Source organism: Amaranthus tricolor, chromosome 15 (assembly GCF_026212465.1).
Source record: "Amaranthus tricolor cultivar Red isolate AtriRed21 chromosome 15, ASM2621246v1, whole genome shotgun sequence".
Taxonomy (NCBI): domain Eukaryota; kingdom Viridiplantae; phylum Streptophyta; class Magnoliopsida; order Caryophyllales; family Amaranthaceae; genus Amaranthus; species Amaranthus tricolor.
Window position 1 is genome coordinate 17,219,816 of NC_080061.1, and position 11,341 is coordinate 17,231,156.

The 11,341-nt window shown below is 37.1% G+C and overlaps 1 protein-coding gene and 1 non-coding gene across 2 annotated transcripts; one reads left to right on the forward strand and one right to left on the reverse strand.

The window, feature by feature from the left end:
* Positions 1–898: 898 nt before the first annotated feature.
* Positions 899–7,807, reverse strand: LOC130801101 (uncharacterized). The gene is made up of 2 exons (XM_057664861.1): positions 6,785–7,807; positions 899–1,078 (listed from the first exon to the last, which is right to left on the reverse strand). The coding sequence occupies exons 1-2, from the start codon at positions 7,805–7,807 to the stop codon at positions 899–901; spliced, it is 1,203 nt and encodes a 400-aa protein (XP_057520844.1).
* A 1,054-nt stretch (positions 7,808–8,861) lies between these two features.
* LOC130801984 (small nucleolar RNA R71) lies at positions 8,862–8,967 on the forward strand. The gene has a single exon (XR_009039703.1). It is a non-coding gene; the product is annotated as a small nucleolar RNA R71 (small nucleolar RNA).
* The last annotated feature ends 2,374 nt before the right edge of the window (positions 8,968–11,341 follow it).

Here is an 11,341-nt window from a genome sequence, read left to right on the forward strand (position 1 = left end):
ATTAAAGCAGGACCGGACCGGGTTTCTGACAGACCAGACCGGGTTTCTGGAAGATCGGACCGGGTTTATGAAAGACCCGACCGGGTCCGTGTGATGAGAATTTTCCAGAGAATAGAAATTGCAGGACCCGACCGGGTTTAAGCAAGACCCAACCGGGTCCGTGGGTTGATCATTCCAGCAAGTGATTTTAGACAAACCCGGCCGGGTCCTGGGCTTGGATGCTTATGTTCTTATTTCTTGCTTGAAATCACCCGGGTATGAAAATACTCGCCTGGGCCTATCATCTTGTGCTTACTTTTCTTCATGAGAACGCGGTAAAAGTACAAACGAAACCCAACGGGACTAAAAGCATGTCCGAATGGGCCCGTGAGCTCACAAAAGTGTCGTAATGCGGTCTCGAACTCTGCCAAATCTCGAAGCACACATTCTAATGCTCAGGAGTAATTCGCTTCCGATACAAGAGTGGAGTAAAATGGCCTGAAATAATCAAAGACACACAAAACTCCAACCAAGCGTAAAACCACATGGAAAATGCGAAATCACACATCAAAATGCCATAAAAATGCAAGGGAAGGGAGCATAAAAGTATAGTATAAAGTGCACTGATCAAACTCCCCCAAGCCAAACCCTTGCTTGTCCCCAAGCAAATGGACCGTCAAAGAAAAGTGGAGATCATATAGGTCAACAAAGTTCTTCCCCAAAGGTTTTCGAAATTCATTTAAAAGCAACTTCAAACGACTCGGCATTTAGGCACACTCAACATCAATTCGGACTATCATAGCGCAATCAGGCTTTCACGATTCATCCAAAAGGTAACCAGTTAAGGCCATCGTAAACACATCATAAATCAAATGAGGAGGTACTCAGGGGGCAACTCACCACTCCATTGTCGATGAGTCTAGAACTCATTACACACACCGAAGTAGTGAAAATGACTACTTCCATTCCCCAGCAGTGTTTCCCTCCCAACTCTCACTCTCATGTGTCTAGAAGGACAAAAAGTTCTCTCCAATGCAAACAACATTCTAAAGACTTTCACTTTAACTTTGCTATCCTTTTCCTTTGAAATAGACTTCAACTACCAAGAGAATCAATTCAGGCTAATAATGGGAGCAACGTTGGCTAAGGTTATTGGTCGTGCTAAAAGTATGAGACCTAGTAGGGACAGTAGGGAGTGAAATCTCTTTTCTCGCAACAACGCACACTTCGAGCATGAACATCATATAACCAATCGTAAATAAACTTAACCAATGAAGTTTCGAGCTTCTGAAAGAACAATATATTACCCCTTTTTATTTAATTTATAACTAAAAGCAAAAATCACATTCTTTTTGTTGTTTCTGTTGAGTTTTTTTTTTTTTTTTTTTTTTTTTTTTTTTTTTTTTTTTTTTTTAAAGAAATAATACTTGGGGGTGTCTATATATAGAAGAGTTGGAACAATTACTCTTAGTGGTTTTGGTTGATCGGGCATACAGGATTTGGGAGTTTTCTTGCCTGATTTAGAGGATTTGGGGGTTTTCATTTTTGAATTTTTGAAGGTTTTGAGAAAGAAGGAAGGACGGTTTCTTGAGGGATTGAGAGAAGGTTTGGGCAGGTAATGGGTAATGACGTGAAGCAGGGTTTTTAAATGATTGAAGTGACGGTTACTCCTCCAAGTCCCATCTCTTTATTGCCTTAGCATTACTTGAGTGAAGAAGAACCGTTTTCCCAAAAACTCTCAATTTAAGTTGGCCGTATAAAAATGTGAAATATGAATAAATTATGAAATATCAAATTTAATAAAATATGAAAAAAAAAAATTATGATATTATAAAATATTATGAAGAAAATTATGAACATATTGCTTTGGTCTGTTTGAATTAACAACATGCAAACGTAAAAATATTCATAGTACAAACTTTATTACGTGTTTATCTGATCCATGCAATAATTGATTTTCAATCAAGATTTTGAGATTGATTCCTGTCCTCTTCATTTTCATGATGCTTCAATGGGAAATATATGCAACTAACTTTAGTGGAGCTTGATCATACCAAGTTCCAATCTCATCTTTTCATATTGTTCCCTAGGAAGTGGTTTGGTCAGAATATCAGCAACTTGTTCATTTGTGTTAACATGCTTCAATACAATATTTTTGTGTTCTACGTTATCCTTTAGAAAATGATGTCTAATGTGTATATGTTTAGCACGTGAATGATGCACTGGATCTTTAGATATACATATGGCACTAGTATTATCACAATAAATAGGAATGCATTCAACTTTAATACCAAAATCTCTAAGTTGCTGTTTTATCCAAAGCATTTGGGAACAGCAGGCTGCTGCTGCTACGTATTCAGCTTCTGCAGTGGATAATGCAACTGTGTTTTGTTTCTTGGAACTCCATGAAACTAAACATGAGCCAAGATATTGTACCATACCTGATGTACTTTTTCTATTAACAAGATCACCTGCATAATCTGCATCACTAAAACCTTTTAAATCATAAACATCACTTTTAGGATAAAATAGGGACAAGTCGTCTGTTCCCTTCAAATATCTCAAAATTCTCTTTACTGCCGTGAGATGTGATTCTTTAGGACTTGATTGAAATCTAGCACATAAACCAACACTAAAAGAAATATCAGGTCTACTTGCAGTTAGATACAATAAAGAACCTATCATGCCTCTATACATGGTTTGATCTACGTTGGTCCCATTTAGGTCTTCATCTAGTCTAACATTGGTAGCCATAGGTGTATGGTTGGTTTTAGCATTGTTTAGTCCATATTTCTTAAGAAGTTCTTTGATGTATTTTTGTTGATGAATAAAAATACCATTTTCAGTTTGTTTAATTTGCAAACCAAGAAAGAAATTTAATTCTCCCATCATGCTCATTTCAAATTCTGTACCCATACGGTTAGCAAATTCTTTACATAACAGATCATTAGTAGCACCAAAAATAATATCATCAACATAAATTTGAACAACTAAAATATTAGAACCTTTATTCTTAAAGAACAAGGTTTTGTCGATTTTTCCTCTTACAAAGTTATTTTGAATCAAAAACTTTGAAAGTCTTTCGTACCATTGCCTAGGAGCTTGCTTCAAGCCATATAGGGCTTTGTCAAGCTTGTAGACATGATTAGGACAAGAGGTATTCTCAAAACCTGGGGGTTGTTCCACAAAGACTTCTTCATCAAGATAACCATTCAAAAAGGCACATTTCACATCCATTTGATATAGTTTAAAATTCATAAATGCAGCAAAAGAAATTAAAATTCTAATGGCCTCTAACCTTGCTACTGGAGCAAATGTCTCGGTATAATCAATACCTTCTTATTGATTGTAACCTTTAACCACAAGTCTAGCTTTATTTCTAACAATTATTCCATGCTCATCAAGCTTGTTCCGAAATACCCATTTCAAACCAATAACTTTCTTGTTTTTCGGTTTGGGTTCCAAGTGCCACACTTTATTTCTTTCAAACTCATTTAATTCATCTTGCATGGCAACTATCCAATCGGAATCCTTCAAAGCTTCCTCGTGATTTTTTGGTTCAAGTGATGATAGGAACGCAAAGTGTGCACAAAAGTTTCTCAATTGAGATCTAGTTTGTGTCCCCTTATTTATATCACTTACAATTGAATCAAGAGGATGATATCTTTGATACTTCCAAGGTTTAGGCACAAATTCTCTTGAAGGAACAGTAGCATGTTCTTGTTCAGCAACTTGATTGACATTCTGTTCAGCTACTGGATCATTTTGCTCATCTGTGGGAACAGCTGGATTGGGAACAGTCTGCTGATCCTGTTGTACTGGCAGTTCCTGGAATTGATCAGTTTCTTCTGCCTCTTCTTGTATCGACTGTTCACTTGCTGTTCCTTGATCTTGCACTTTGATTCCTTCATCTTCATCTTCCAAATTTGCAAGACCTATTTTAATATTACTTGTTTCCTGTTCACTTGTTGAAAAGTTAGTTTCATCAAAGATTATGTGAACTGACTCCTCTACACACATAGTTCTCTTATTATAAACTCTGTAAGCTTTGCTTTGTGATGAATAACCTAGAAATACTGTCTCATCACTTCTTTCATCAAATTTACCTATGTTTCGTTTTCCATTCACATGAACAAAACATTTGCATCCAAATATACGAAAATAGGAAATATTTGGTTTAACACCTTTGAGCAATTCATAGGGTGTCTTAGAAGTGATTGGCCTAATTAGTACACGATTCAATGTATAGCATGCAGTATTAACGGCTTCTACCCAAAAATTCCTAGATAGACCACTAGCAATCAACATGGTCCTAGCCATTTCTTCTAAGGTCCTATTTTTCCTTTCTACCACACCATTTTGTTGTGGTGTTCTAGGTGCGGAAAAATTGTGATTTATGCCATGTTCATTGCAATAATTCATGAAGTTTGAATTTTCAAATTCTTTTCCATGATCAGACCTAATGTGAACAATTTGATTATTGGTAGATTTTTGTGTTTTATTAGCAAAGGAAACAAACTCATCAAAAGCTTCATCTTTGCTTGCCAAAAATAAGGTCCACGTGAATCTACTATAATCATCAACAACAACAAATACATACTTTTTGCCACTACGGCTTTGTGTTCTCATTGGTCCACATAAATCCATATGAATTAATTCTAATGGTCTAGTGGTAGTCACAACGTTCTTTGATTTAAAGGATGACCACACTTGTTTTCCTTTAGCACAAGGATCACAAACTTCATTTTTAAGAAATTTTATTGCAGGTAATCCTCTTACTAGGTCTTTTGATCTTAAGGTGTTAATCAATGAATAACTAGCATGACCTAGACGCTTGTGCCAAAGAAGTGGGTCTTCTTCAATAACACTTAAACACGTTAGACTGTTTCTGGGAACAGTGTCCAGGTCCACCACATAGGTGTTCCCTTTTCTGATTCCCTCCAGCACAGGGTCTCCTGTACTGTTCCTAGAAATTATGCATTTTTCAGAAGTAAACTTAACAGAGTTACCTTTGTCGCAAAATTGAGAAATACTTAACAAATTGTGTTTTAAATTCTCGACTAAAAATACATTATCAATGGCATGGGAACTAGACCTTCCAACCTTTCCTTTGGCGATTATCTCACCCTTCATGTTGTCACCGAAGGTTACTGTTCCCCCATCATAGGCTTCAAGTGAGAGAAATTTAGATTTATCACCCGTCATATGCTTGGAACACCCACTGTCGAGATACCATGAGTTGTTCCCTCACTTGAACCTGCAAAGCAAACTAATGGTTAGGTGCAGGAACCCATTTATCCTTGGGTTCCTTGTCGACAATATTTGAATTACATTTCTTAATCCATGTACGTTCGACATAATTTTTATTTGCTTTGACATGCTGTTCCCTCTTTATACATTGATGTTTTAGGTGTCCACTTTTACCACAGAAGGAACATATTTTGCTACTAGGGAGATCTACATAGAACTTTTTCTTTTTATCATTCCTTATATAGCCTAGACCTTCTTTACTTTTGGTTTTAGCATTTAGAATCCATTTGGGAATTTCATTGATTTTCCATTTTCCTCTTAAGTTTATTTTATTTTTCAAATTTTCATTTTCAATTTCGTAGGATTCTAATTTTGATTTCAACTTTTGAAATTCAGTGCTAACCACGTGAGTGGTTTTATCATTTTCAACCGATTTTAATCCTAACAATTTGCTTTGATTCAATTCAATATTAAGAGTGATAAATTCCTGTTTTAATTTCTCCAATTGTTCTTTTAAAATGATATTCTTATCTAATAAATCAAAAAAATCTACTTCGCACATCGATCCTAAAGGAATTTAGGTATGAGATATGATCTTTACTTAAGTTAAGGTCTTTCTCAATTTGGAGACACTTAGCTGTTTTTTCATTCAACTTTTCTTGTGTCTCTAACAGCAATTTGATTAATTGATTCTTACTTAAATTAGACAGTTGTTTAGGAGATGGACTAGAAGATATTACCTCTTTTTCCTTAGACTCTTCATGAGATGCCATGAGACACAGATTTGCGGTTTCTTCCTCTATTGGCGCTTCAGTTTCAGCTTCGCTTTCACTAGTACCTTCATGGGTAACTTCCAGCAGGTCCCAAATCTGCTTGGCAGTTTTGCAACCCATAATACGATTGTGTTCATTGGGTCCAAGACCACAGTGAAGCAATTTGATAGCAAGAGCATTCATCTCCATCTTTTGAAAATCTTCTTTTTCATATTCAGTGATTGGTTTTGGAACAATTTCATTGTTGGAGTTGATGGTCGTCACCTCAAAGTCTCCAATTTCAATGACTCTCCAAACTTGATAGTTTTCGGCCTTTATGAAGATTTCCATTCTATTTTTCTTGTAAGTATAGAATTTCCCATCAAACATGGGTGGCCTTTGTGTGGAGTACCCCTCTTCCATACGCTCGTTCATCTTCAACATCTTCCATGCCGCTTAACTGGTTCTCAAATTAGGAGTGTCTGCGGTTTGCCTCTGACATCCAAATAGTAGTATCACATGCCAGAATACCAGTCAAAACATTTTGCAAAATACATTTTAGGGGGAAAAGACAATGTTACTCATATATAGGGGATTCTAACAATTCTCATCAAGCCATAACACGTTTTTTTTTTTTTTTTTTTTTTTGTATGCATGCGAGAAATAAAACCTAACTCTATATGCTGAAAATGATAAAAATATGCAGGTGCATGAGTGAGTGAGTGAGTGGGAAGTGATTATCCCCCCCACGCCAGCCCAAGCACGGTCCGCAGTGTTTGGCAAAAGATCAAGTAAATGATCACTGGCCCGAACCACCACCTCCAGGACCAGAGGGACCACATCTCATGAGTGCAGAATGAGGGATTAATACCCTTGATGTCATCAATAGTGTACCCAATAACACTTTTATACTTTTTCAGAACTGTGAGTAATCGCTCAATTTGAGTGCCGTTGAGTTCAGCATTGACAATAACAGGGTAAGTGTCATTATCCTCTAGAAAGACATACTTCAAAGAAGGAAGGAGGGGTTTTAATTCTACCTGAGGAGGCGTAGTACACTCCTTTCGTTCCTCAATGGTGGACACCTTCCAAGGTGGGGTGTCCTCAAACTTAGCTTTTGCAGGAACAAATGTAGGTGCAACATCTAAAACTTGGACCATCTCAATCACATCGGCCCTATCCTTCTCGTAGTTGCCTTCAATAGCTGCATAAAGTGGATCAACAATGGAGGGTGTGGACTCCCTCTCTGTAGTAGCATCAACTATCGCATCCACCCGATAAACAGTCTCCCCAATGGCAGAATGTGCCATGGATGAGGGGAGATGGAAATGCAGCTGTTCTCCCAAATTTTCAAGTGATAACTTCCCATTCTTTACATCAAAATTGGCTGCTGTAGTCTTTAAGAAATCACGACCTAAAATCACTGGAATGCGGGTATCCTCTTCCATATCCATGATGACGAAATCGCAGGGTACGAAGTAATTACCAACTTGGACGGGGTAGTCCTCAAGAATAGCAACTGGGTATCTCACAGATCGATCGGCTAATTGTATAGACATCCGAGTGGCTTTCATCTCGACATTGATCTTTTTGCATAATGTTAACGGCATCACACTCACACTAGCCCCTAAATCAACAAGGGCTACAGCAGACACATCGTTCCCCAACTTCAGTGGGATAGTAAAACTACCAGGATCAGCTTGTTTCTTAGGAACCTTGCACTGCAAAATAGCGCTACATTGCCCATTCAGAGTTTCCACCACACTCTCCTCTAGCTTGCGTTTGTTGGCAATGATGTCCTTGAGGAATTTAGCATAAGAGGGCATTTCCTTAATGGCTTCTAAGAAGGGGATGTTGAGCTATAACTTGCTCAATACTTGAAGAAATTTTCCATATTTTTGCTCAAGCTTCGCCTGTGCCAATCTAGACGGAAATGGCACTGGTGGTGTGTAAGTTCGACCGGCGGTTATGGACTTGTCTGAATTGACTGGCTCATCTTTCCTTTCTTCAGAAACATCATCATTAGTACTTGGAGCTGGAACAACACTAGGTGAAGTCTTTACCTGAGGGGCTGGATCATGAAGTGTCCTACCACTCCTCGTAGTTACTGCATTGAGTTGCTGATGTGGGGATGTGGTTGGATTCTTTTCTGTGTTTCCCGGAAGTTGCCCCTTTTGCATGGATAAGTTACTCAATTGCTGTGCCATCTGAGCCATCTGAGTGTCGATCATTTTGTTGTGAGCCAAAATTTGATTAATGGAGGTGCTGAAGTGTTCATTTTGCTTGCTTTGGGTAGCGATAAAGTTCTCCATCAAGCTCTCAAGGTTGGACTTCGGCGGATGTTGTTGTTGAGGTAGGAAAGGAGCTCTTTGTTGGAAACCCGATGGTATGTTGTACGAGGATGAGGGATTCTGCGCATTGTTGTTTCGGTAGGAAAAATTTGGATGATCCCTCCATCCTGGGTTGAAGGTGTTGGAATAGGGGTTATATTGTTGTCTGGCATTCTGATTTTGGATGGCGTTGACTTGTTCCTCAGCAGCAATTCCTTCGGCTCGAAGTTGGCAATCAACACTAGAATTCCCATTTAAGCCACAAGCACCACAGACTTTATTTATTGCAGCTACATCCAACTGCTCAACTTTCCTTGTCAAAGCCTGTACATTATTAGTCAAAGCAACAATAGCATCCACTTCATACCTACCACCTCGCCTTGGAGTTGATTGTTCTCGCCAGTGGTAATTTGAGGCCATATCATCAAGAATTTTCTTCGCTTGGGTCAGTGTTTTCATCATGAAGTTACCCCCAGCAGCAGCATCCAAAGAAGTCTGGATCTCATGCCTCAAAGCATTGTAGACAGTCTCAATAACCGTCCAATCTGGTAATCCGTGATGTGGGCACTTTCTGATTAGACTTTTAAATCTCTCCCATGCATCATAGAGTGATTCCCCGTCTTTTTGCTTGAAAGTAGAGATCTCATTTCGGTACTTCGAAGTTTTTCCGGGTGGGTAGTATCGATGCAAGAATGCCTTTGTAGAAATACTAATGGATGATCGAATGCAACAAGAGGGGGGGGGGGGGTGAATTGTTGTGTAGTAGGTTTAAGATTTTTGCCTCTAATTTTTGCGGAATTATATTAAGTAAAGGACAAAAACTTAAACTTAAAAACGAAAAGAAAAATAATAAAGGAGACAAAGATTTTACGTGGAAACCTTCTTGGCCTAATAAGAAGGAAAAACCACGACCCACCGGGATTTCAAAATTCTCACTATGTTAAGGCAATCAATTACAATTACACATAACAATGTTTTGCTTCACTTGAAGCTTCTCAATTCTCTAAATGCTTTACTCAAAGCTTCTCTACTTAGGCCTACTTCTCTTCTCTTCTCTTCTCTTCTCTTCTCTCCTTCTCTTTCTCTTTTTTCTCGATTCTATTCTCTATTCCCTTAGACTTCCCATAAGTCTAATTACAACAAAACACTCAAATACCCTTTACAAGGCCATTTCTCAAGAGGATAAGAATTAAAATAATTACTTAAGAAAAATATAATAAATTAATTGGCATTGGAAAACTGAAAATATTTTTCTTAAGATGATCTCCCTTTAATGGACACTCTTGAATCCTAAAAGGATTGATTTTTGATTCGAGCAAAGTCCCTTCTATTTATAGAGGGAACAGCCAGCAGTTACCATAAGCATAACGTCCACTATCTCACACATACCTCCACTACCCTCACGTTCTCAAAACAAAAGGTGGTGGAATTATGAAAGTGTACGGCTGTTATTTGCTCAAGGAAAAATCAGTTTCCTTAATGCTAAAAATAGCATAGGAGTTTAAAACATAAGATCCTAAAAAATAGGAGATCTAAATCTAATTAAGAAAAAGTCTTGGGCTATTTTTAGAAAACCTAAAAATAGATTTGCCAATTAACTTACTAATTAATTTAAGCAATTAAATTAATTCTAAACCATTACATCAACTTAAAAACAGAAAATAATTAATTCGCAATTTTTCAGTCGATGCTATTCTTCAGACCTGCTACGTAGGAACAGTGTACTGTCTCCAGCTTCAACATTCGTCAGAACTTTAACTCTAGGAACAGCAGTCTGTTTTCCAGAGCAATTTCCCAACTTCTTGGATATTTGAGACATGTACATCTTCCACGAATCAAGTCATAGGCTTCATCAACGATTCACATTAAATCGGATATATACCTACAAAACAATCTCTAAAATATGTTTGTTTATTTAAAAGTAAAGTCATCATCAAAACCTTAAGAGGCCAACAAATTCCCCCTTTTTGATGATGGCAAACTTTATAAACAAACTTAAGTAAAAATAGAGTAAATCAAAATTCATAGAGCATACTAGAGATTAAAGTAACTCTAATTAACTTAGCAAATCAACTTGTTAGAATATAATTTACCAAGCATTCATAAACAAACAGTTTACTCTAAAATATCAAATATTTTTCAAAAGTTTTCAAAATTAATTAACTTAAAACCTAAATGAAATAAACTAAGTTAAACGGAAATAGATAAAGACTAACATAACATAATAACCTAATATAATAAAACTAACATAATATAAGCTAACATAATAGAACTATAATAAACCTAATAATAATAATAAACATAACTTATTAAGTATTTTCACAGAATCAAATATTCATGAGGACTTCAACAAACACAGATGATCACTTAACTAGCATAAACACAGCAGCACACATATCATTCACACATATCATTCATAAGAATCAATATAAATCAACAAGATATGTAACTGTGTATTCACTGCTCCTGTTAAGTTTGTGCAGTAATCTTCCCCCTTTTGACATTAATCAAAAAGAATTGGGAGTTATCAAATCTCAGCACAAACCATATAGATTTGTTAGTGATGAAAACAACAAACAACAATAATAAAAGCAAGTGCTATGAACAATGATTAAACCTGCATAGAGTTAATTGTCACAGACCATAGAAAATAAAAACAAAGAAAAGTAGCAATTGTTCAAAGTTACAACAACCATGTACCCCAGATGGTACAAGGCAAAAAGAGAAATTGTTTGATAAGTGATACAGCCAACAAATCATTAAATTTTTGAGCAGAGGGATCAAGGGTCAGTCTCCTCATCAATGTACTCAGTCTGCACCTCCACTGTGTCCAGCTTGGCACCAAGGCGTTGTTCCATTTGGTTTAGCTGATCCACAATTGAAGCAAGCGAGACACGAGTTTCATCCTGAAATGCAATGAATTGAGACTGTAGATCAAGGAGCTTGGAAAGAATGGAGTCTGAAGATGCTGTAGGAGTAGGGTCAGCACAACCAACACCAGGAGAGGATGGAAATGGTGGTGGTGTGAAG

Excerpts from the sequence above, each read along its gene's own strand:
- LOC130801101 (XM_057664861.1), bottom strand. The coding sequence starts at position 7,807 with ATGCCCTCTTATGCTAAATTCCTCAAGGACATCATTGCCAACAAACGC. Across the intron at positions 1,079-6,784 it reads GGAGGTGGTGGTTCGGGCCA|TTGAAGTCTATTTCAAAGGA; the intron begins GTGATCATTTAC and ends TTCTCTTGGTAG.